Source organism: Poromitra crassiceps, assembly GCF_964638095.1.
Source record: "Poromitra crassiceps genome assembly, chromosome: 9".
NCBI classification, from domain to species: Eukaryota; Metazoa; Chordata; class Actinopteri; order Beryciformes; family Melamphaidae; genus Poromitra; species Poromitra crassiceps.
This window is the reverse complement of record NC_139630.1, coordinates 39,787,168-39,814,021: the sequence shown is the minus strand read 5'-3', so window position 1 is coordinate 39,814,021 and position 26,854 is coordinate 39,787,168. Positions and strand designations below refer to the sequence as shown.

The window sequence follows — 26,854 nt, the reverse complement described above, 5'->3', positions numbered from 1 at the left end:
GCTTTCATTGGCATAAAACAACGCGTCTGTAAAGAAGACACCTCGCATAGACAAACACCTGGGAGTAGCTTTATCAGTGTGAGATCTGCGTGGGTGGGACCCAACACTATGTGTGTGTGTGCGTGAGTGTGAGTGTGTGTGTGTGTGTGAGTGTGGCCAGGAAGCTATTCGTTTCGCAGTGCTAGCTCGGTTTCCTGTGAGGTGCTTTTGCTGCACTAAGATGCCATAGCTAGATGGCTGCCTTTAACCACGTGGTGCAGCAACAAAGTGTAGCATACTGAAGGCCACATCCACCAGCAAGTGTGTGTGTGTGTGTGTGTGTGTGTGTGTGTGTGTGTGTGTGTGTGTGTGTGTGTGTGTGTGTGTGTCTGTGATAGACATAGAATGGAGGAGAGGAAGAAGAAAAACGAGGAGGAGACAAAACAAGATGTCTGCGCGTAGCTCTCTGTCACCTGTGTGCGTGCATGAATGTGATCATATGGCGCGGCACCCAGGTGAGCAGGAACGCTGTATTCTCCATAGACAGAAAATCTATAGAGCCAATCCCAGGTTCCCTGTTAGGAGAGTAAATCTCATTCTTCACAGACGTGACACGGTCATTAATAACCATTACACACGCCTCCCCCCCCCTGTAGCGAGCACACATTCCCTCAGCTTAGAAGTCAATCCCTCATGGACGACCTCCTCATGTAGGCTACCGCCATGACAATGTGTCCTCTTCTGAGAGCCCGGAGGAAACCTGAAGCTCCAGAGACACTAGGGGCGCCGGAGCGAGCGGGTACCCAGGGAGAGGTGTTGATGCCTGGGAGAAGAGCGTAGCGCCGCCATGCCTCTCTACTCCCCTGCACTTCCAGCACCCGCATCTCCTCCTTCCAGCCTCTCTCTCTCTCTCTCTCTCTCAGTCTCTCTCTCTCTCTCTCTTAGTCTCTCTCTCTCTCTCTCTCTCTCTCTCTTAGTCTCTCTCTCTCTCTCTCTCTCTCTCTCCACAAACATGATGAAACCCTAGTAACTGCTGAGATGAGACAAAGGGTGTGTGTGTGTGTGTGTGTGTGTGTGTGTGTGTGTGTGTGTGTGTGTGTGTGTGTGTGTGTGTGTGTGTGTGTGTTTTTTGTGTCTGTGTTTGTGTGTGTGTGTGTGTGTGTGTGTGTGTGTGTGTGTTTTTGTGTGTCTGTTTGTGTGTGTGCGCCTGCGTCTCGGTGTGTGTATCATCCAAGCCTTTGCTGCTTATCAGAGAGCGAGATCCTAAACTCTCTTATCGCCCATCCCAATCTGTCATGGAGGCTTTCCTCGTCTAAACTCCCAGTCGCCGTCGCCGTGAGAAGACAGACAGAGATCCGCTCCGAACATTACAGATAGTTTTGCCCGGGTTTTTATAATTTGGAATATGGTAACTATGTATCAGGCCCACCCCCCCATTCCCCCACCCCCACCCCCCTAACACACACACACACACACACACACACACACACACACACACTTTCCAGTCCACTCCCTTCACCCTCGCATAGCCCTCGCTTCGCCCTGGAGTGATGATCCGATGCCAAATATCTTTTCTCTAAATGGCGACGGATTCCTGGACGCGCGCCAGATAATTTCCATCTCATAATCTTAGGCGGCGAAGACGGAACACAAACACATATTTACCCACAGTTCACAGCTTGTGACCATAATTCTCATGAGCCAATGTTCCAGTGTGTTCACAGCGGCCGTGTGTGCATGCGTGTGTGTGTGTGTGTGTGTGTGAGTGTGTGTGTGTGTGTCTACGTGTGCATGCATGTGCGTGTGTGTTCGTGTGTGTGTCTACGTGTGTATGCGTGACACGTGTGCGCTATGCGATACGCCACGTTCTCATTTCTGACTCCGAAAAAACCCCATCATATTCAAGGCAGGTGGCAGCTAGGATGGTGATTTGAAAAGATTCCGGATTCCAGACGCGTTTTAAAATCGAGGAATCAGTAGAAAACATCGAGGAAACTGACGGACACCTGGGCATTTGAACTTGACTTCTTTCTAGGAGAAGACAAAGAGAGAGAGAGAGAGAGAGTTGGGCCTGTTTGTTAACCCTGGGTTGAGTAACACGGCCCGGGGCAGAAAGGCAGTAAATTAGCAGGCGTTGGCAGTGTCAGTGTGACAGTGGGAATATCAGTCGGAGTCGGACATCTTCTAAAACCGCACCCCTCTCTGGAAACCAGCTCGCTCATCTGTCCTGAGGCTCGCTTGTGTGAGAAAAACACGTGCTGAAGAAGGCACCAGCGTGGCATGCTACCAACAAAAAAAGCCACATAAAATACCCCTCCATGGAGAGAGAGACACACACACACACACACACACACACTGGGGTTGGAGAAACAGACGCACAGAAGGCAAACCCTCTCACCGTGGCAGACATCTTCTAATTCCTCTGTCTGAACTCCTCTGTGAGAGCTGCATGCTTGATAGGTAAGGGAGCATAGGAGGAACACTGTCAAACATGCCAGTGACAAGAGGGTGTGATGATAGCAATGAATCCCAGCTGTCTAACATGATACCATACATATCTCTCTCTCTCTCCCTCTCTCTCTCTCTCTCTCTCACACACACACGCACACACACACACAGAGTTACATTCAGCAAAACGACAGTCAGACTATTCCGCGCTTATCAAGTGTGAGTAAGTCAGACAGCCTTAGAGCACCCCCTATCAGTTTGATGAGGGGAGAGTCAGTCAGTCACTCCACTGCTCCACTACCACACTGCCACTGCACAATACGTACCAGATGGGAGCCACAGCACAGAGACAATGGGGCTCTTTCAACAATATTTCCATTTGTGTAAAATGTTGGAGGGGGGGAGAGAGAGAGAAATGTCCAAATGCCCGGGCCAAAATGTCTTTAACGAAGAAAACCCTGTTGCTCCAGGCGAGACTTTGTCTCGTTTGCAGCTGAAGTTATTCTTCATTGCTTGTATTAAAGTGCTGGCTATGCACTTTTGTTAGTGATGCGTCGTTATGTCCCTGGCCTATAGTCGAAGCCGGGGTAATATGGGTGAGATCTGTACTGAGAGTTGTTAAATGCTAAATGGTTTTTATACATTAGTAGGTAGGTATAAAACGAGCTTTACTGTACTGTGTGTAAAACATGCTAAAGTGGGTATACCAGGTTCCTGAGCTTCTATTCTGAGATTAATTGCCCCAATAAATCTCGCTAATCCCTAATTATTGTGCGTGCCCTTATGTACTCATATAAAGGTGATAATAACTCTTGTTGTTGTTGTTTAATTGTGCCTGAGGTGGTGAAGGCCAAGCAGGGAAATTGACAGCGCGGCGACGCGACGCGTTCTATTTCTAAGCTCGACCCCCCTCCTGTAAGCAAACGCCTCCCGCAGCAGAGCGGGACACGGAGAAAGTGTAATTTTTGATGGATTTCATCTGAATAGACTCTGCGTAACAGCTGGGCATTAAAACGGGGAAAGAAGCCGTGAAACTATTCCCTGTGTCTGTGAGACCTTACCTGACAGTGCCTTCTAACAGCAGCTGTACACTCTGTTCTGGTGGTAGAGGCAAACTAAGGCCAGGGGCACTCGTTTGACAGTCAACCATACTGCATGAGTTCAGACCTGTCTTTCCTCCCCTCTTGTCCACCCCCCCCCCCCCCTTCCTGGGCTAAAAACACACGCGTGCACGCACACACACACACACACACACACACACACACACACACACACACACACACACTCACACACACACACACACACACACACACACACACATGTATAATCCCCACAGGGAAAGTCGGGTAAGATTCACGCTGTCATTGAAAATAAATGACACCAGCAACGTTGCAGATGGTTGCAATAAAAAATTCAAAACGACAAGCGGCCCCCTCGCTTGAGCCTAACCCTTTTTCTCGGCTGCGATTGCCAAGGAGAGCTGCAACAGTGCGCGTTGTGTAAGGCCAGCGCTGGTGTGTTTCATTATCTTATCAGCGTTTAATCCGTAGCAGTCTCCTTTCTTTATCATAAATCTTAGATTATCTTTTGGGAAAGTGAGCAAAATGCAGCTACGCAGTTGACTGTGACTTGTGTCAGTAAATTACCGCAAATGACTTGTCAGTTATGAGGCATGACATTTGGAGATAAATCAAAAATCTGCCTGACAATTTTAGAGGTCAGAGAAATAATAATAACGACAATCAAATAAACTTTATGGCGTTGCAAAATAAATGAAATGTTTCGTCACGCTGGAATATAGAAGGAAATCTGTAACTTTTGGGACAATAAACTGAAAGAAATCGTAAATCTTGAAATGTTCACCAGTCATCTCCTCTGAGATTGTCATCCGGTTACCACAATGTGTGAATATTTACTGTGGCGTCGCAGTGCGTACGGTGGGTTTCTTTCTAGCATTTGACAACCATATGGTGTGAATAAAGGAAAAAACATCAACAGTTTCACCAGTAGCATGCCAATTCCCAGAGTAAACACATACCAAAAAGCATTTCCACAGCGGCATCGAGAAAACAATTCTGTGCACTATTATGCTGATTAAACACAATACTATTGCTGATAAAGGTAATAAAAACAGGAATTTTTTGAAACGAGCGCGCGCTGTGATGCTAATCACTCCTGTGTGTGTTTGATGTCAGAATAGTCTGATGGCTGCTCTGTTTGTCGTGGACGTGACCTCGAGCTATAGTGATTCACTGGAAATAGCCTACGCGGGAGAGGGAGCAACACACTCATAATAATACCAAAGGTAAACTGGAAATCAGAGGTCATATTCAACTTAGAAGAATAGCTTCACTATTCATAATACAGTATTATAGCATTCACTGTAATGCTGGAGGACGAGAATTGCATGTGATCAGTGTGTGAACATGTACAGTATATGCAATTTGTACATGTGTGGTCGTGTGGTTTTGACTGTAAGTGAGCTTGTGGAAACGCATGTAGCCTACTCTCTCTGTGTGCACGCGTGTGTGTGTGTGTGTGTGTGTGTGTGTGTGTGTGTGTGTGCACGCGTGTGTGTGTGTGTGTGCACAGATACATGCCAGCTTGCCCTGGTGCATACGTGTGCCATTGCATGCGTGCACTGCGGTGGCTGTGAGTCGTACAGTACAGCACAGTACAGTACAGTACAGTACAGTACAGTACACCCCTCTCGATGGCAAGGCCTGTCCAGAAATATGCTGATATTCAGGTTCTCTGCTCTTCCAAGCAGAGCATGACCTATAGGGCCATCACCGCAGGGCACACGCCTCTGTTCAGTTACTGGAAGTAACCCCTGATCCGACGCCTTTTAGTATGTTTGTGTCCTGCATGCGGAACCCTTCATATTATCACTTGTATTATAGTACAGTAGACCTTGTGACTGGACTTGACAGCTAATATTGTTTCCCCCACGTGGAGGAAATGTTTCACGGCTGAGCCAGGTCCCAGCCTCTCTGACGAGGCGTTGCAAAATGGGTGTGAATGGGAAAAATCATAAATTATTTTATTTTATTTTTATGAAACGCTTTCAGTGATTGGCGGTTCGAGCGGGACATTGACGATAACGCTGTACGTTTTACTGTTCATTCCTAATGTGTTGACTCACACTTCAGAGGGTTCAGAGAGTTGCTTCTCCTCCTCCCCCCGCCCCACCCCCACCCCCCACGGCCCTCACTCACATCCTCCAGCCTAAGGTGTGATCCTGGTCCTGTGAAGACCCGCCCAGCTTCAGGAAACAGCCAACAGGGACGTGTGCTGCCCCCGGCCATTAATAGGTACATTAACTGCTTTCCCTACATTATATATGTAAATATGATGATGTCCTGTATGTATGGTAAACACAGGCTCAGTCCTCCAGCATGCAAATACAAGTGTGTGCGCACACACACGCAGGGACACATGAGCACATACAGTGTACACACACACACACACACACACACACACAGAGAAACACACATTGTTCTCACAGAGAACAATGGAATCAGATGCACACCCACGGTCTGATCGCTCTTCCCTCATCTGTCTAAGGTCCAGTAGTACGTCTTGGCGTTGCATTTGACCTCCTTGATAAACGTGGTGCAGAAAACCTGTGCGTCTGCAGTGAAGTCATTCCCTGATCTTGCACTCGTGCCTCTCGGGGTCATTGTCACTGTGCTAAGTGCCACAGTTCAACAAGCAGGAGGTGGCGTGTCATGTGAAAGAACAGGTAGGGCGAGATTCAGGCCCCTTCAGATGCCCCATGCCTGCCTGCATCCAGCTAGTCATTTCCTACATGAAGGATCAAGTGCAATCATGGCAAACATTTTGTCAGCATTTCCAAACACCTTCACTGGCGAAATGTGCTGTTTGACACTCTGCGGAGAAATCAGCCGTGACATGGGGGGGGGGGGGGTCAAATTCACAAAGATCTAGAATTAAAATCCCCAGACAAGACCAGGATGCATCTGACTGGTGTGTCACGCATATTCACTCATTCAAAACTATAACTCTGACCAATATGCAGTGTAATGCATTGTGCATTAAAAGTATGCAAGTATATCCATTGAGTTGCACCGAATCATTTACATGGATATATTTGTATTGGCAGTACAGCAGGCCCATATGGTTTTCTATAGAGCCATTATAAAAAATTAACAAAATACGTCAAACAAAGTGAACCATGGCCACAGGCAAATATTTGACAGTTAGTCCAAATGTCTAAGTCCCCCTAAAGGCACTGACAATATGCAAACAATTGTAATTATTTGTCTTGACCCATGCAGATAGGCTAACACACACACACACACACACACTGTAAAAGGTCCATGCAGTTCATTGGAATTTCACTGATTGCACAGAAAATAATAATAATTGTATAGCCTACGAGTAGGCTACAACTGGGCCTCTGCCTTAATTATCTGACAGCACTGTGACAGCAGGGGGGGGGGGGTACCAAATCAATATTCAAGCTATACAGAGCTTGTCATCAGCCTATCTGCTAAACGTGCACCTATACTTTCTCAATTAGAAGACCATAACAGACATTCGATTTCGGGTTTCTATTTGTGTTTGAAATTGCCCTAATTATCAGTCAGCCTAAAAGCTAGACTGAAGGAAAGTAAGTAAAACGAGGGGGAGACAAAGCGAATGGGCTAAATGATTAGTCTAAATAGTAAATGGTGTCGGGTGGGACGGAATGTGCCTAACCCCTCTCAACACAAAACAGATTGACGAGAGATTACATCATGAAGTTCTGCAATGAATTACCCAGATTAGGCCACTATGAAATAGGATTTAGGCAAGGCATGAGCGCTGGGAGATGAAGGCTAGATTGATATAATTGATTTGAAATTGGATTATGGGACTTTTTAATCATATGCCCGAAAATCCCTGCCGCAGATTTAATCTCGGCTATTTCATCAACATTTTTGGTCTCGGTTTTGAAAAGCCTCAAACAAGTTGTGAACCTGATCCGCTTTGAAAAATTGCACGAATAAAGTTTAGATTGCTGTTGTTGTTACCTTGGCTGTGTCGTCTTCTTTTGTTTAACTTTTGCCCCACAAACAGTATAAACTATACACTTATTTTCGTGCACAACTTGAGTTTTCGTCTGCTCTTTTAAAAATTAATCACAATTGGAGATAACAATTATAGGCCTAAGCGTCACATGGAAATAATTTCGTGTGTGTGTGTGTGTGTGTGTGTGTGTGTGTGTGTGTGTGTGTGTGTGTGTGTGTGTGTGTGTGTGTGTGTGTGTGTGTGTGTGTGTGATTATTGGCAATTACAAAAAATTGATTATAGGTAGGCTAAATATAATGACCAAATATTTAGGAGAATCAATGCCTGCAATTCAAACTGTGCAAACAACGAAAGATACACGCCCCTCACATGGAGCCACATGTTGGAATATAGAAAAAATACGAAATTATATTTAATGAAATAGCTTGCACACACAAGCAAGCACACACACATAGCAGACAGACAGTAGACAGTAGGCTATCATGAAATAATTTAATCCGTTTTGGCTTATAGTAAATTGTGTTACATTGTAATAACGATTAGCCTATGGCTCTATTATTTCTACTTAGTCAAAGTCCCCAAATTGTCTTAAAACGAAGAAACACTTTTCCCCTATCAGCGCTGGGATAATATGTTAAATTAATTCTTAAACATCACAATTACCCTGCATCCTATTTGTGCAGTGCGTTTAAAGGGCTAAATACAAAGAGGAGAGAAGAAGCTGTTCTTCAAGAACATCAGAATTAGTATATGACAAAAACATATTTAATCCATTGAACTTGAAGAGAGTATAGTCACGGATTACAAGGAATTATCTGCCACCCACCTTGTATTGTCTCCCGGTGCGTCAACGATAAGTGCTGCGGGTTCACCTGCTTGCGGCGGGACATTGCCCCGGCATTTACTCTGGCATCGCCCGGTGAACGGCACTTGGAGTCGGCTTGGACCGTGGTGTCGGTCCTCTCTGGATCACAGGTCAACAACTTTTCCCTAATCCTCCCGCTACAATTCACAGTCCTCCACTGCAACTTGGCTGCGCGTCTGGAAGGTCAAGTCACGGAGAGGTGCGCGATAAGGACGGAAGCAATTTGTCCACAATTGTCCTGCAGACGCGCCACTTCTTCAGAGGAAGCAACACCTGGATTGAAGAAGCCAAAGTAGTTTTTAGGAGGCAATACAGGCAGCTGATGAACTGAAATTTGCGCAGGTATGTAGGCTATAGGCTAGTGTAATAACCGATTTGCAGACTGCGCTTCTTGGGTACAAATCCTGGAGTGCCCACCTCTGCAGCGACCGTGACAGATGAGATACAGATACGGAGCACTCCACTGGTGATGATGGACACAGGCTATTATTTTGCTTCTTTCTCTCTTCCTTGTCTTGTTTGTTTATTGATATGATTATATCATCTGGGGTCAGACAGCTGCCGTTTATTCGGATCCCCTACAGTCCTTCCATGTCAGCAGTGTTGCGCTAAAATGACCCTTTGGCACAGAGTCCTCCTGCGCGTTTTGGCATCGGTGCGCGGAACGGCAACTCTTGGCTCTGATGGTAGCCTCGCGGAGAGAGAGAGAGAGAGTGTGTGTGTGTGTGTGTGTGTGTGTGTGTGTGTGTGTGTGTGTGAGAGAGAGAGAGAGTGAGAGAGAGACGTGAAGACAACAGGCGGGCAGACAAGACACCTCCTCCTCTCGTCCAACAAGCCGAGGTCCAATGTTTCCTACAGAGTGAGGCTACTTCTTGTTGTTCACGATGAGAGGAGGACCCCGTGTGTGCCATGTGCGTGCGCGCGTGTTGTGCGCGTGTGGTTGAGGGGTTGCCTCCGTGGAGTGGGATGGCGTTCAAGTTCAAGTGCGTCCGCTGACGGTTGCGCGTCCACGCTGGGAGAGAGGCTACATGTGAAGCCATGGCGGCGGGGCGGGCTGCACGGACACTGGGGGCGACTAGCGGTGGCTCCCCGGGCGGCTACGAAGTAATCTATTACTCCTCATCAATGATAACTCGTTTCAGAAGCAGTGTCAGACGTGCTTCACTCTTCAACATTCCGCTCTTCAAACCTTCAAAAATGGGATAATTCCGTTCGCTCTCCTGTGAATGATCAGGGCAGAAAGCCATGGTCTGGTCATCATTTCACTTTCCCATCAATGGGAGCATTTCCACCAAGTGAAAGTATTTTTTATTGATTTTATATTAATCTAAACTGACTTGCAGATTATGCACATACCGAAGTCAATTTGTTCTCTTTTATCAATTCAGGCTAATCTATTAGGCTATATAGCCTATTTTCATTCTTTTCACATCATGCCAACAGGGTTTTGCACATCTGCTGTTGTTGTGCATGAGCTTTTATTTTTATTTGTTTAGGAGGTCAGTTATGGCTATTCTAAATTATTTGGGATATCCACGTATAATTATACACACAAGTTGCCTGGAACTTTAGGATGCTTTTCAAAAATATGTTTTCCCCTCCCATTGAGGCAGTAGCAGATCATGAAATAAGGCTATTGTGCATCATTACCACAAGTAAAGTGCACCTAATTCCCCACATTGGACAGCTTTTAATAAGAATCAGACAGGCTGCATCATGCATGTTTGTTGTTGAGACACTTTAAACATGTGAGGCAACAGTACCCTCTGTTGGCACAGTCAGGAGACAACAATACAAACCTGTTTGGGAGCATACGGCTGGGTTCTACAGTAGTGTGACGTGCAGGCCTACTTAATTGGCCATTCATATACAATCCGGAAATAAGAGGGTCCTTGAAGAGCATATCAGGTTCACCCAGAAGCAATTAATGCATGGCACTAATGGGCAGTCATTCCGCACATAATTCATTGTATTCATTTAGAATCAATGCGTGCACAGAAAAGTGCTTCATACCCCGACCAACGTGGCTTCCCCATTGAATCTACTCAACTCGGACGAGAGTGGAGTTTCTAATTAGACCTAATGACGTTCCACACAAATAAATGTTTCCAAACGACCCTATGATTTGGCTGAAATACATTGTGTGTTAAAAGTAACCCCTAAATAAGCCCATTTTATGTTGACACTATTTTCCTCAGGATCAGCAGAGTAAGTGTGTAGCAATACATTTTATAGTCTCCCATTAATAAAACATGTCGGGCAATTTTAAGAGCATTAGAACTTTGATTGCTTGGGGGCAGGCCTAGGGGACTTTCAGGACACTAATTATTTATATAAATGAAATGTCATCTCAGCTTTGGCTCAAGAAGACATAACCTCAGCAGACTCCGCACATGCACAAACAGCACAACAGCTATCTCCCGCACATGGGCCGAGCATGTTGTCAAGCCTATTTGCTTTGACTTGAGCGCATAAATGTGATATTACAGTTACATGAAATGACTTCTTTTGCATTTTGAGCAAAGGGAGCAACCGCAGTCCGTGGGCACTTTGGATGCGTTGGGAAGGCATTATCCTGAGTTCACACAGTGCCTTGCCGTCCCTGCTGGCTGCAAACCCTCTCCTTGATCCTTACCCATGGGTTTCTCAATAATACATCAATGTCTCCATTATAGCGTGTATCTGCTGGCTGCGGGCAAAGGCAGTTTAAGCCGGGTTGCACAGGGCCAACACACCACAAATACCCAGCTTATATACGGACACAGGAAAGGTTTTAAGTGCCTCGGAGGAGATCTTACGTGGGTAAGTGCCATCGCTCGCTGTATCGTGGGAGACACCTGAGTGGGCTGAGAACACCGCAGGGCATCGCACAAGAAACCATGTGAACGTGAATTGAGAAGAAAGTTTTGTCCAAGTGTATAGAGCGGTTTAATAAGCGCACATGCAATAGAAGCGTTGGGTCTGTTGCAAACTAAGTGACCGAGGATTTTGAAGGTTTTCTAATTATTTATAATCATGTTAGAAGATAAGAAATGAGCCCAGAGCCCAAAGGGAAAGTCTATGAGGAAAAACAAGGAACAGCCTTGTAAACCAGTGGGCTATTTCACTTCATGGTCACAGCCTTTGTCACATGCCATCCTCCCAATTTCCATGTGACGCGGCGCCCATCTGTTTGCTCTCAATAAATACCAAGAGGACATTCATATCTTAAAAAAAAAAATCTATGAAAGAAAACATAACATTTGGAAGAACAGAAAAAGCATCTTGTGTTTGCTTTTGACAAAACCATGTTTGCACACTTACCCTTGTGAACATTGGCACGTTTGCAACATGTCAAAGCAGTCATTTGATGTGTTTAACCACAATGTGACAGGGACTGACAAAAAACAATGAAAGGTCCACTCTAGGACAGCCCAGGGTAATATGAATATTGCTCTGGGATTTGCTTAATAGTCAGTGCCTCATTATGCAATGTTTAATATTAATAAAGAAAGTACAAGTATATATTATTCATAAGCTGATTTACTGGTGTGTGTGTGTGTGTGTGTGTGTGTGTGTGTGTGTGTGTGTGTGTGTACTTGAGTGACAGATTAAGATGCTCCCTTGCTATGGGCAATACAACCAGACAGGGCTCTTACTTTTCTACAGGACACATCCTGACAATTTCTCTCCACAGTTAAGAGGATTTGTCCGAGCAGGGCTGAATATATAATGCATGTCGATTCCAAATTTTAATTTGGAGAAAGTAAAGCTGGAAGGGTGTGTGTGTGTGTGTGTGTGTGTGTGTGTGTGTGTGTGTGTGTGTGTGTGTGTGTGTGTGTGTGTGTGTGTGTGTGTGTGCACGCGTGCGCATCTATACACGTGCGCATGTGTGTGTATTCAGGGGTGGGGGCAGGATATTAGCCGACTCTATACTTTGTAACATTTTCCATGTCAACTTCAAAAAGTCAAATGAAAATTGGCCAGTTTCCCCCCCCTAAATCACCAGAAAGGAAGACACCTATCATTAAATCCATGCCTTCATATCCTTTTTAGATTATTGTAGCTCATTGCTACCTTGCACTCACTGTCTTTCCTGCTATTTGTAGGCTGCAAAATGCAGAAGACCAACAGTTTTGACTGGACCACAGGATAAAAGAGTGATATCACTCCACTTTTAACCTTATGTACTGGTTCAGTTAAGCTCAGAATTGGGTTAGAAATCGTATCAATAACTTATGAGAAAGGGCATGGCATTCCCTTTATATTAAACTCTCTGGTATCTGTTTTTTTAATGACCCAAAGGAAAATGTATATCTTAAGATGTTACAATTTTATGGTATTCTTTGCATATTTCTCCCATATCTCACCCTCATCTGTCACTTTAGCCTCTTTTCCTCGCATATGGGTTGAGATAGCTTGCATTTTTATATACAACAAGTAGGTTGTTATGTGATCTTCAACCCACAAACAAAATGAGGTGGGTGGTGTCTTCAAAAGGCCAAGGATATTCTGTTGATCCTTGTTGGTATTTGGGACTTGTATGTATAGCCTAAACTGTAGGCTATACATCCCCGCTCAGATATTTGATACATATCTCTCAGATATAAATTAACTTAGTACCGTTATTTTTGTATAGCATTCAGTCAAGATGATTCTGCTTGTGTATCCATCCTTAATGTAAATCACCTCCTTACTCATGCTTTATCTCCTTCCACAACTATTTTGGCACCACTCAAAATATGTTCTCTATTGATTTGAGGACATGTATGAATTAATTTATACCCTCTCATTATCTGTAAGTATATCTGTAAGTATATATTATGCAATGTGACCTGTTAATCCTAAAACTATTCATATTCTCTGGTTTTGTCTTGGGGGGATGTTTGGATTAGAGCTTCGTTTAGTGATTTATTTAGTGAAAAGTGATTTCCACAGAGACTATTGATTTGTAAAGTGACAAGTCTCATCAAGTTCATTGGTCAAATCCACCCTTTACGGTCAAGGTCCACGAGTCGTTCTTTGTCTCCCTCTAGTGGATATTGGCAATACTGTAACAATTTATGTTGCGGTAAACCATGATGAAAATATATATTCTCCCAGACGCAAACCTTATTTTTTTTCCTTTCCCCTGTCCCAATAACTGTCCCAATAACTGCAATAGTAATTGACCTGCTAAAACAAATGTATTCAAAGGTGAAAGAGAGCAAAAATAACCACAGCAAACATGTGTACGTAATGACGTTTACCTTACCAGTCTCTGACGTAATTCATAATGGCGGTGCCCTTGTTACAATGGGGACTGTTGTTGATCACTTGTTAGCGAATTTACTGTGAATAATTGCAAATAATCCCTATAACTGTCAGTATTCAGTCGTTTACTCCGAAGGCTACATGTTAAAGGTAAGCTTCATGTTTCGTAACAAGCAGCCGGACGCTAGCTAATCGAGGTGAATTCAAGATCGATTTTACAGGTTGAAAAGTTATTAGCCTTTTAGCGTACCTCGACTGGAGCAAGTTTGCTAGCTTAGGTTAGCTAACGACGGAGGCTAGCAGAGAAGACAACTAGACTGCCTTGAATGCAAAATCAGATGAATGCTAATTATTCTATATATAAGTTATTCTGTACATTTTGCCTCAGTCATAGATGGGCGTGACTGATGCTCATAATTACAGCGTGGATTAGCTAACTTCAGTTAGCGTAACCGCTAGCTACTAACCTACCTAGCTACTTGCTGTTAGCGTTAACAGTTTGATACGACCTCAGGGAACAGTGCCTCTCCCTTGTTATTGACATCGACATGCAACGACCAGTTGTCACTAGTTCACGAATTTAACGATATTAAAAAAAAAAGTTTACGATAACGGCAGTCTATGAAAGATTGCGGGGAAATGTCGGTAAATTAGGTTTTATTTCTGGCTAGCTTGAACATAATGCCATTCAACCTGACAGTTTGGCAGATAGATAACCAACACTGCTAACTAGTAACGTTATCCCAATAGATTGTCTTACTCCAATAGCTGGTGAATGAGTCGTGCCCACATCTGTGATCTGTATGTGTGTTGTGACAGTCCAGTGCAGCGGGTCCATCCACCGTTGCCTCTCCCCAGCCGATGAAGGAATCCAAGGATATGTCGTCCATGTCCGGCCAATTATTTCTGGACCACATCAAGCCATGCTGGTACTGGGACAAGAAGGACCTGGCCCACACCCCCTCTCAGTCCGAGGGCATGGACCCGGGCACAGAGGCCCGCTACCGGAGAGAGGGGGCCCGCTTTATATTTGATGTGGGGACCCGACTTGGCCTGTATCCTTGACTGATTGATTTGATTACTCTGGGAATATATACTAATATTCGTTGTAGAATACCATTTGCTCTTCTTCATTATGGAGCACAATAAACTAGAAGCAAGACATTTAACAGCAACCAAAAGCACATCAGGAAATTATTAAAAATCCAAAAAGCACCTAATCAAATAGTAAAATACTGCACTCTGTCAAATTGTAACATTTATTCCCTTCTTTCTAGGAAATATATTCACATTTTGGTGTAAAGATAATATGCTTGTGTCGTATGCTATTTACAACAGACTAACGCATTGCGTTATTGGAGATAACATAGATAGCAGTACAATATCATTAACCTTGCATCACCAGGCTCTCTCTCAAAGGAGAAGGAGCCTGGTGCCCATTAGTGGCAGTGCATGGTTTTCCTCTCTAAGACTGGACTGTACCTTTTGGCCCCAGACTAATAAAGGTCCAGCTCCTGCAGTTGGTTAGAATTTGTTTCATTCAACAGCTGGTCACTGAAGAATTTGGCTTAGAAATTGTTGTAAAAAAAAATGTATACCCTTGACTGTCATCAGACACTACGATACGCTGGCAACTGGCATCATCTATTTCCACCGCTTCTACATGTTCCACTCCTTCAAGCAGTTCCCCAGATATGTGAGTTCAGTTGGTTGCTGTCCTTATCGTTTTTAATCCCTGGAAGTGGACTAAATGTGAAGGATAAATGTTGTGCTTTTGTCCCAACAGGTGACGGGCGGTTGCTGTCTTTTTCTGGCGGGGAAAGTGGAGGAAACGCCTAAGAAGTGTAAAGACATCATCAAAACAGCCCGCAGCTTACTGAATGATGTGCAGTTTGCCCAGTTTGGAGATGACCCTAAGGTGCCGTATTAATTTGCCTTAAGACATATTTTTTCCCTTTTAACACGTTCACTGCCATTGACGAGATATCTCGGCTTACAGAATCCAACGGTTCACTGCCAATGACGAGATATCTCGGCTTAAAAAAAAAAAAAAAAAATTTGACGGTGGGACGTGGATCAACGCTCCCCACGTCTCCTATAAAAATATTGGAGTCAGCGAACGTGTACAACCCATTCCACGGACCCACTAAGTGGCGACAGTGCTCTCCACACTAGAAAAAGCAGAGCCCAAAACTGTAGGGGAACGCGCGAGGAAACCATTCTCTACTGTAAAATGGATTGGCGAAAACGCTTTCACTTTCGCGCATTATCGCGCTGGGAGCTGGCGGTGGGGGATTCCAAAAATAGACTGGGTGGAAAACACACTTTGAAACACGCAGCATAAAGCCTAGAATCGCACAAAGCTTCATCAAAGCTCTCAAACCCAAGAAACGAGTGAGCCCTATCCACACTCGCTGCCAGGGAGGGAGGCTGCTCAAACTCGCAGCAGCAGAACACTCGCTTGTGACAAACGCTGCCGAAAGCCACCAGACACGCCCACGGAGGGAGGAATTTGAAGGAGAGGGCGTTCAGAACTATATTGTTTAGATGTCTGATCTCTCACTGATGCCAAAAATAAATGGTTAAAGTGACTGTTCTGCCTGTTTGATTGAATTTCACAAAACTGCGATTATCTCAGCTTTCAGTCTCAGACGCTGAAACCATGCTGTACTCAACGGCTAATATCTACATAACTACTAACTCTACAAACTAACTCTTTTAGACAGAGAAAGCACACATTCTATTAGTACTCTTGTGAACTTTGTGTTCACAAAGTCCAAGCAGAAAATAATCCTCGGCTCTTGTAAAATGAGCCAGAATCCTCAAAAAAACCCTCTGGCAGAACCTACCTACAGTTAAAAAAAAAAAAGGCTGGCAGTGGATGAAAAAAATGTGTGATTGTAAGGTCAGGGTATACTTTACTATCCCAGTTGGGAAATTATTGTGGCAACAGAGCGCAGAAAAACAAAGCAAAACAAAACATGAAATGCAGAAATACTGTAACCTTCCCATATGCCCGCGCACACATACACATTTCCACAAATTCTCACACCCTCCTCCGAGTCCGGCATCTGTCCTACCTACAGTACACACGCACAAACCCTTATACAGTACATTCACCTGAGCACAACAATACAATATCCTGTAATGTACGGTACATGAGCGCTAAGAAATCACAAAGTCTTAACTGTCCTGAGCCTTCAATGTTATCCTGACAGAATAATAACACATATTGGCTCATATCCACCACATATAACAGCACAGTACAGCTCTACGCGACCTGGTCTTACTCGTCTCTACTTGATATAGACTCTGTTTCCATAGCAAGTTTACTCGCCTCCGCCCACACCTGGTCGTCATAGCGTCCGCATATCTGCCCTCCGCCCATAGCCGAAGTAGGCTATAACGTATAACGTTAAAATTAAATCCATACACAGAACTTTTAAACTGTTTATGAAATACTGGTGCCTCTAAATGACCTACAGTGTACATGGGCAAATGTGACAATCGGCTAGGAGAATGGATATCACTTTGTTGTTACTCAAACTCGCATGCATGCACTGCGCGGGGGACGGGAGTTGTGCTACAGGGAGAAGGGAAGCCTCTACCCCGGTGGCCTCTCACCAGGCAAGACCGCGGCTTCACTAAACCCCCGCCTCCGGCCTAGCGGAGCCAAGCCAAGCGGCTTCCCGAGGAGCGGACTTTTTCTCTCTCAAAACAATTGAAAACCACCGTCATGTTAAAGCTGAGCAAGGAGATCGATTTTATTTCACCAGAGCCGAAGGCAGCAACACAAATACTGATGGAAATAACATTAACAGAAGAGAAGGTAAGCCCCACTAAACTGGTATCCAGCATTGACACAGTAGATAGAGTAGACACAATTCTGCCTGACCAATCAGTCGTCTGCAGGGTTTTCACGTCACGGTATGGTACCGGGTTCACAGCGCCGGAACCTCAACAAAGCAGGGACCAAAACTAGCATGACTCAACCCCAACTCAACCCGGGCTGTCCACGTTTTTGATCGGTGGAATGAGACAAAAAAGCGAGACGAGCTGAGCGGGACCGCGCTGATACAGTACCAGCGGTGGAAATGGGCCATTAGTGGTGGGGGGGGGGGGGGGGGGGGGGTGAAAACATCTTCCAGACAAATTAATCTAATCTTTGTGAAACGTGTTTGTGATAAACAACCTGCTATACCTACCTAGCAATGTACGATTCAGCCTTTTGACCGACTGCTCTCTTGGGACCTCTCATGTCGTGGCTCGTGTGCTCAACCTTGTTTACAGTGAGGTGTGTGTACAGCTGGGCAGCTGATAGCTAATGACATCCAGTGACCCCGCCTGCCTACCCACCATCTGGATCATACACTTTGGCTTTATTTGATCCCGGATATGCACTCTTTCAAAACGCAGATGAAGCCAAAAGCATTCTGAATAATGGACTTATTTAAATGATTGCAGAATGCAGTGGTCCGCTTTAATGCTACTCACACCTAAAGTGATGATGTATGTTTAATCCACTGCTGAAAGTAAGGGTCTGTTATCCGTGCTTTATGTGTGCCAGTATGTAGAGTATTTATGTCACTCTTCAAGTGCTACTATCCAAGTTCCTGCACCAGATCCACCAAGAGGTCTGTACATTACATTTAGTGAATTAACTCAGGTCTGTAATCGGTAATAAGCCTGTCAACGTTGGAAAAAAAAAAAAGCCTTGATACTGTAACCTGACACTGCCAGATGGGGGCAGTATTGTTTTCACACTGATACTGGGGTTATTGAGGAATCATGTTTCTTTCAACAGGAGGAGGTAATGGTGTTGGAGAGAATCTTGCTCCAGACTATCAAGTTTGACCTGCAGGTGGAGCACCCCTACATGTTCCTGCTGCGCTACGTCAAGCAGCTCAAAGGTGAGGTGGGATCGGCGTGGCTTCAAATCCACACATCAGGGTGATTCATTAAGGTTCGAGGAGTTAACAGGGTGATGTTGATTTTTCTGTGTTGTGTTCTTATTGTTAAAGGTGATAAGAATAAGGTGTGCAAGGTGCTACAGATGGCATGGACCTTTGTCAATGACAGGTGAGCAGCCAGCATGTAAACACATAACACACTCTCACTCTACAGGTGAGCAGCCAGCATGTAAACACATACATACTCTCACTCTTTGTATCACACATGACTCGTGGAGTGGGGTGTCTCTAATATTCAAGTTTCTGCTAACACAAAGCTAGTTGTGAAACAGCTCTGGACCCAAGCTGAGTCGACCCCCAAGCAAGCAGCCAAAGCCTGATTTTGAAAAGCAGAGATCAACAGGCCTGTTGCATCGTAGTTGTACATAGTTTAACTGTCAAATTATTTGACAATACTTGCAGAGTAACGCAAAAGTAATTTAACTAGTAGTGCAACAAATTACTTTCTACAGGGAGTAATTAAGTAAATTAAGGCATTGCTTTTTTTTGAAGTAACAAGTAATGTGTGTAATACATTACTTTTTTGAGTAACGACCCCCAACACTGGTGTTGATGATACATATCCATTTTTCGTCTATTGTATTGTACGTATGCTCTCTTTCTGGTTTTACTTTCATGGTTTTACTTACCTCCTATGTCAGTCATCCTAAACCACTTGCTTTTAATGTGTCCATTAACATGTTGAAGAATTACTAAAACAGGCTTGTCTGTCGTCTGTGAAGAGTGTTGTTTTACAAATTTGGGCCTATGAAATGCATAAGAATCCGAATTTAGTATGGGTCGTTTCAGTTTTCAAATCTTCATTAGAAGACTGAATTGAACAGTCTTGTGTGTCTTCTGTCCAGCCTATGCACCATGCTGTCTCTCCAGTGGGAGCCGGAGATCATCGCCGTGGCCGTCATGTACCTGGCCGGCCGCCTCTGTAAGTTTGACATCCAGGAGTGGACTGCCAAGCAGTCGTCACGCCGCTGGTGGGAGCAGTTTGTCCAGGACGTCCCAGTGGAGCTGCTCGAAGGTAGTCCTCATACCTCCGTGGCATCTCATGCATTTCCTACGATAGCAGTGCTCTCCCTGTTATTAAATATCTTGGACAGGTCATCCCAAAGCTGAAAGGTGATACAAAATGCCTATGTAGGTATGAAGCTAGTAGTCAATTAGCCAGTAATGTTAGGAAAGTACAATCCAGTGCCCAATTAGAGAGAAATAATCTTGCTGTAGACACGCTGTGGATTGGATACTTTTGATTCATAAAAGCTCTGTTCTCTCTGCTCCCAGACATCTGTCACCAGATCCTGGACCTGTACTCACAGGGCAACAAGCCCATCCCCCAGCAGATCCAGGAGAAGGAGAGGGCAGCTGCACCTCTGCCCCCTGTCCCCCCAATGCCACAGGGCCAACCCCAGCTCGCCAATCCTCCTCCGCCACCACCAAAGAAGACATCTCCTCAGGGTGGCAGCCCCGCACGCCAGCTCAAACGCCCACATGTGAGTACGAATACATCTGGCATCAGTGATGGACCAAATCCACCGTGGGTGCTATTTCCTTTGCTGAATTATAATTCATTCATCCATACATACATTAATTTATTCGTTCAATTTAAATGACCATTGTCTCCGGACAATGGTCTCTGAACAAGATCGCGGATACAAGCGGCCGAAATGGGTTTTCTCTGAGGTTGGCTGGCATCTCCCTGAGGGATAAGATAAGGTGAGAAGCTCAGTCATCCATGAGGGACTCTGAGTAGAGCTGCTGCTCCTTTGCGTAGAATGGAGACAGTTCAGGGGGTTTGGGCGTCTGCTAAGGATGCCACCTGGTCGCGTCCCTAGCGAGGTGTTCCAGGCACGTCCAGCTGGGAGGAGACCACGGGGCAGACCGAGGGCTAGTTGGAGAGATTATATCTCCACGCTGGCCTGGGAAAGGGAAGTTTGGCATCCCCTGCTGGAACAGCTACCTCCACGACCCAACCCCCGGATAATAGTCCAGGCATTTTACGCAAATATGTGGGTCAACCTCACACTAATTGCAACAAAACCAAACTCAACTGATTTTGTATCCACAATATGTCCTCAATGAAGGAAAAAAAGTGTTAAGGAAATGTATGAAGGGAAAGTTTTGAAAATGACCTAAATATGATGGTAGCCTATGGAAGCCTATGGAAGCCTTTTTTTTTTTTTTTTTATGTGCCATAAATCTCATCACTTATATCCTGTATGTGTTTTTTGCTTCAAGGAGAAAATAAAAAAAATGAAAAAAAATGTTAAAAAATAAATAAATAAACGTTTTTGGTAGCATCATATGGGTCATTTTCAAAAATTTCCCTTCATACATTTCCTTAACACTTTTTTTCCTTCATTGAGGACATATTGAGGATACAAAATCAGTTGAGTTTGGTTTTGTTGCAATTAGTGTGAGGTCAAGTGACATTTTTACTGGACTATAAGCGGTTGAAGATGGATACTGTATTGTTTGATACAAGTGCTGACCAGCTGGTTACTGAGCTAACGTTAGTTGCTGCTAAATGCTAACATTAGTTAGTTACTCGCTAGCTAATCAAACTGCTGCTTTCCAATGAAACACAAACAACTGAATGTGAGCGGGAGGCTAATGTTACTTGTTCGACTTGTTTTGTGGCTGTTTGGCAGAGGGAGAAGAGGAGAGCGATGAGGAGGAAGAGTTCATTGGTAGCGTAGTTGAGGATGATGATGATGATGATGAGTAGGCGAAGGACATCTCAGTTTTGTTGCCGTATTTGTTTTGTTTGTTCCAATCCGTACTCTACAATACTAGGCATGTTCAAAACTGCCTGTCCCTACCTTCTTTTGTGTACTGTAAGTACCATCATAATGGTTTAAAAAAACAATTTGATACTTTCCAATCTTTGCTGAGCAAGAATTCACACACACACACACACACACACACACACACACACACACACACACACACGCACACGACTGACTGACTGACTGATAATGCACTGGATCTAGCAACATGTGTACTATGCATGTGACTTGGCTCATATCCACGTGTGAATCATGTGATGTTTCTCATTGAAAATATGGCGTGAAAGTGGGGATTAACTATTGATATTTCTCTTGTTTCAGGCATCCCCAAAAGATGAACCAAAGGCTCCAGGTGAGTTCTGTTTAACTTCAGGCAGGTTCAACTTCAGGCAAAATTCACCTCGCAATTTGGTGCTGTTTTTTCGCGTCACTCTTGGTGTGTAAAAGTCTTTATGCTGGATTCTGCTGCTTTGTACTTGGATGTATTGAAATGCTTCCAAACCTGAGTCCACACTCTACACACTGAAAGACCTGAGTCCACGCTCTACACACTGAAAGGCTCTCTGGATTATTTCATCAAGCAACATGACAGTTATGCAAATACATTCTTGGAAACAGCTTCTAAACTCTATACAGATCCTGTGTTATTGGGATTAATCTCTGCCCAACATGTTTGAGCATTATCTAAAGTTGCTATTCAAGCCTGCAGCCACTGTTGTAGTCGAGTCTCTATGTCTCGAGTCTGAGTCAAGCCCAAGTCCCCAGTGTTCAAGTCCAAGTCCGAGTCACCAAAGACGAGTCTGAGTCGATTCTCCATCAGTCAGAGTCCAAGTCCTCAAAGTTTAGTCTGCAGACTTGGAATTTCGTCATTTTAAGGGCAAGGCCATTTGGCTTTCGGTGTCACACATTTTTTAGGGCACAAAGGCCTAAAATAACTTGACTTTCCAATAAGGACAAAAGGACATGAAAAACATCACGTATTCGTTTTTTTAACAAACATTTGAAGATGTCATATTCTATGCCTCCCTAATGTTATGCCGATTGATGAAGGCGCCACCTTGCACCTTCGTGATGACGGCGGCGTAGCTCCGGCGAAGAGACCTCCCGGCGCCGATTCATCCGGGTCATCTTCTTCCTCTTCCTCCTCCTCTGGCCCCTCCGATTCCCGCTCCTCCCAGCTGAGAGGCTTGGAGAACATGCAGGGAATTTATTACAAATCTAACTCAACTAAACCTGTCTTTATTAATTAACAAGTACGAGCGGCGAGTCCTTGTCTCCAACTTCCGAGTCCAAATGCATGAATGCCCGAGTCCAAGTCGAGTCATGTTTCCAAATGCTTACACTGGCTTTGCTAGGCTTCTGCATCTCATCTCATCTCATGACTGGTCTGTTTGATTTGCAGAACAAGTTGGCTCAAAGATTCCTCGGCTGGAGAGCCCCATGCCCCCCCTGCCCATACCGCAGCCTCCCCCTGGTGAGTGTCTTGTTACTTGTCTATCTTCCTCCAGTGTCGTTCAAAAGGAGTGAGAGTTCAAATCATTTGGACTTTTGGGCAGATTCTGTCCTTGCGTCCTGAAATGCCCGCCGTCTCTTTGCGTGCACCACCAGATAGGCCCTAATGAGCGGCCTGGACCCCCTGCCCAGAAGCTTAGAGGGTCTCACAAGTCCTGATCCTCTCAGTCTGGTTAGATAACCAGCCTCTCCTCTGGACATGATGGTTCCCAGCACATGCATACTCCTAACCTCTCCCAGACCAAGCTGATTAGCCCTTGAGCCTGACATTGAGACTCCTCCATGGTTAGAAGCCTGGCGGTCTTGCTGCAGCCATGTGTACACTCACTGTCTGGGAAGGGAAAGGTTATTCTGATGACCATGATTTTTAGCCAGGGGGCTATCTCGGTCTTTGGCAGAGGAAGGCGCGTAAGTGATACTGAAAGCGGTAGTTCCCTCAATGGCCACTTGAGGCTGTATCCAAAAGGGAGTCGTTCCCCGTTCACCCCCGTGTTAAAATGCCCCGACTTTGTAACATGATTAAGCATGTTTACAGCCTGGTTCAAAACACGGTTTTGTCGGTTAATGTCCCCGTGCTATTTCATGTCATGAATGGAGGTAGTTACGTGGCTGGATCATTTTCAAGAGAGCCAACTTGGTGAGTAAACAAGTAAAAGTCAAATCGTTTATTTTCCTCCATCAGCCAGTTTGAAATGTGAAAATGCAACAAGAAGACGAGTGCTGCATTAGGTTATATATTTGAGACATAACTTTTGAATGCCACTTGCAAAATCACCTTTTCCACCGGAGGATTTTCCTCATGTGTGGAAACAACAATGCCTCTTGTCTGGAAGGGTAACTCCGGGGAATGTCCCGACCTGATTCAATGGACATAGTCCAGAGTTCATGTTAAGCAATGTCTGATGTTTTTAACACACTGTCTCTCTCCCTCTTGTCTTCGTCTCTCGCTCACCAGACCGCAAAGCGCCCGCTCCGGCCCCGCCCTCGGAAGCCGAACCCGGAAGCGAGTTGGCCCCGCCTCCCCCCCACGCCCCTCCTCCCCTCCCCCACCGCCCCCCTCCGCCCCCACCCTCCAACTACATCATGTCTACCACCAGCTCCTACATGTCCGGAGAGGGTTTCCAGAGCCTGCAGTCCATGATGAAGACAGAGCAACCATCTTACGCCCCCATGCCACCCAACTACGGACCCCCTATGCCGCCCTACCACCCCCATGTCTACCCCCCGCCCACAGCGCAGCCCCCGCCTCCACCTTCCACCTACCCACCTCCCAGCTTGGCTCCAGCCTACCCGCCACCGGGCTACAACCACAGCTATCCTCCCCCGCCTCCTCCACGCCACGTCCCCCCTCCCGGGATGGGTCTTCCGCCCGGTGGGTACCCTCCTCCACCCCCCGTGCCCCCAGGACAGTCACAGGTTCCCCTGCCACTGCCACCTGGCATGCCGATGAACCGTAGCGGGTGGATGAGATGAAAGGAAGCAGAGCGAGAAGGAACGGAAGAGTGGAGAGTCTGAACTAGAAAACTCTAGAACTGTGATACTCAACCCGAGCCGAGGCTCTAGAGCCACATCCTAAGTCCTACTTAAAATAAAGTATAAATAAATAGTTAAATACATAAAAATCTACAAAAATAAAGGGAGGAAAGGGAGTTTTTTGGATTGTGGCTCTTTCAACTATTGTTTTTTGTCAATGTGGCTCCTGAGTAGGGCAAGGTTGTGTACCGCTGCTCTAGAACAACTCTAGAAAACAACTGGAGGCCAAGACCCTGTGTTGTTCTGGTCCAAAACAAAGGAAGAAAGATCTGGTTCAGTACGACTCCAAGACGACTTGTGTTAAACAGGTGCTGGCTTCTGAATGAAGGCCTATCACACAGACTTGGAAGGAAAACTGAGGTCTGGGCAGTATTGTTGGGAGAAGCGCTGGCGCTGCAAGTGAAGTGTGCACGAAGAATCTTCAATGATCTGCTCAATCCTGTTTGAAATGAGCGGCAGGAACATGGTCCAACACACGCATCATGCACCCAGCTCTGGTCCTGTAACAACACGCATCATGCACCCAGCTCTGGTCCTGTAACAACACACGCATCATGCACCCAGCTCTGGTCCTGTAACAACACAGGCATCATGCACCCAGCTCTGGTCCTGTAACAACACATGCATCATGCACCCAGCTCTGGTCCTGTAACACACGCATCATGCACCCAGGTCTGGTCCTGTAACAACACATGCATCATGCACCCAGGTCTGGTCCTGTAACAACACAGGCATCATGCACCCAGCTCTGGTCCTGTAACAACACACGCATCATGCACCCAGCTCTGGTCCTGTAACAACACAGGCATCATGCACCCAGCTCTGGTCCTGTAACAACACATGCATCATGCACCCAGCTCTGGTCCTGTAACACACGCATCATGCACCCAGGTCTGGTCCTGTAACAACACATGCATCATGCACCCAGGTCTGGTCCTGTAACAACACACGCATCATGCACCCAGGTCTGGTCCTGTAACAACACAGGCATCATGCACCCAGCTCTGGTGCTGTAACAACACATGCATCATGCACCCAGCTCTGGTCCTGTAACAACACACGCATCATGCACCCAGCTCTGGTCCTGTAACAACACACGCATCATGCACCCAGGTCTGGTCCTGTAACAACACACGCATCATGCACCCAGCGCTGGTCCTGTAACAACACATGCATCATGCACCCAGCTCTGGTCCTGTAACAACACACGCATCATGCACCCAGCTCTGGTCCTGTAACAACACACGCATCATGCACCCAGCTCTGGTCCTGTAACAACACTGTCCACTCAGTGTATTTCCTCCTGGAAATGTACCAGGAAATATTAGCGCTCTACAATTAAAACCATGTTGATAATGTGATCTCACGCCCTGTTTTGCTCTACATATCAGTCTGCACCTCACAGCGAGTTCAGTGGGCGGGAGTACTCGCCTTGACAGACAACTCCTTCAGCCACTCGGTGTCACCAAAACCACTTGGAAGAACGGCAAAATGTCTTTTCCTCTGAGAGAAACTCCGCTGGTGCGTGCTCCCGGATTGGCCGGTTACATCGTCAATTACGGCATAGGTCCCCGATTGGCCTGGTGACAACTTACATTGAATACATTGTAATTTGTGGAAATCACTGGTGGGCGGGTGGAAGTCCAGACTAATCCGTGGAGTAAAACACAATGTGAGTTCATGTGATCAGGATGATTTTACCAGGCTACAATTTAGCCAACCAAATATTGCCAACCATTCTGTCACTCGTACGCATCGCTTTTCATTCCCACTGTTTTCTTTTCCAGGGAAAGACGGACCATAATACATTTTTGAAATGGCTGAACCTGCTTAGTCACATATGAGAAGGACTGTTGGACTGATGTTAATTAAAAAACGTGCTGTATATTATTTTCATTATAAGTTTTGTTTCATGTTGATGTGCTGTGAAAACGCTATGGTGATGTTACAAGATGTTTTCTCTGTATCATTAAGACATTTACATTGGATAACTGTCATTCCCGCCCACCCTTTCTTTTTTGTAGTTTTATTGATTTGCATGTTTTTGCCGTCACATTGTTCTGAGTGAACCTGCACTGCATAAAATATTACACAAACTACCAAACAGAAAGCTGTAATCAAACCAACCAGGTCTCTAACACTGGACAGTCCACGCTATATTTGTACATATCTGATCTTGTCATGCTGATGGATCTCATATTTTTGTTTTTTTGAGAGTTTCTATCCGTATGTGCCTTACTCAGGCTTCTCTCTAACAGATCAATATCTATCCTGCAACTTTGCCTTTTGTCTAAGTGGCACTTGGGACAATAAAGACCTGCTTTTCCTACTTTGGAGTTTTGTGGTTTGAGAAGGCTGTATGCCTAATGCTACTTTTATTTAAATACAAATCTTTTTGCTGCACAAGGATGTGTGCACATGCTGGGCTTGAACTCATAAGCCTTACCTCAGTAGTCATGCACAGTCTAGATGGTATAGAGATAGACATTGTTTATCTC

General features: G+C 45.3%; 2 protein-coding genes across 5 annotated transcripts in view; one reads left to right on the top strand and one right to left on the bottom strand.

Moving 5' to 3' along the window:
- Positions 1–9,248, bottom strand: part of bcl11bb (BCL11 transcription factor B b) — a 37,585-nt gene extending 28,337 nt beyond the window's left edge. The window contains exons 1-2 of one of the 4 annotated variants that reach the window (XM_083642583.1): positions 8,747–9,247; positions 8,291–8,602 (exon numbers count right to left, since the gene is read on the bottom strand). In XM_083642583.1, the coding sequence (XP_083498709.1) occupies positions 8,291–8,354 (64 nt within the window). In that variant the 5' untranslated portion in view covers positions 8,355–8,602; positions 8,747–9,247. Of the gene's footprint in view, positions 1–8,290 lie in introns of all 4 variants that reach the window. The other 3 variants (XM_083642584.1, XM_083642586.1, XM_083642585.1) reach the window with 3 other exon arrangements.
- A 4,325-nt stretch (positions 9,249–13,573) lies between these two features.
- On the top strand, positions 13,574–26,685 carry ccnk (cyclin K). The gene is made up of 11 exons (XM_083642705.1): positions 13,574–13,711; positions 14,381–14,616; positions 15,176–15,257; positions 15,348–15,479; positions 18,366–18,471; positions 18,583–18,640; positions 19,377–19,546; positions 19,807–20,015; positions 21,633–21,663; positions 22,714–22,785; positions 23,779–26,685. The coding sequence occupies exons 1-11, from the start codon at positions 13,703–13,705 to the stop codon at positions 24,294–24,296; spliced, it is 1,623 nt and encodes a 540-aa protein (XP_083498831.1). The 5' UTR covers positions 13,574–13,702; the 3' UTR covers positions 24,297–26,685.
- Positions 26,686–26,854: the final 169 nt, after the last annotated feature.

Bases quoted from the DNA above. Each gene is read 5' to 3' on its own strand.
- ccnk (XM_083642705.1), top strand. The intron at 15,480-18,365 runs GTGCCGTATTAA...TTCTTTCAACAG, and splicing joins AGTTTGGAGATGACCCTAAG to GAGGAGGTAATGGTGTTGGA. The intron at 18,472-18,582 runs GTGAGGTGGGAT...TTATTGTTAAAG, and splicing joins CTACGTCAAGCAGCTCAAAG to GTGATAAGAATAAGGTGTGC.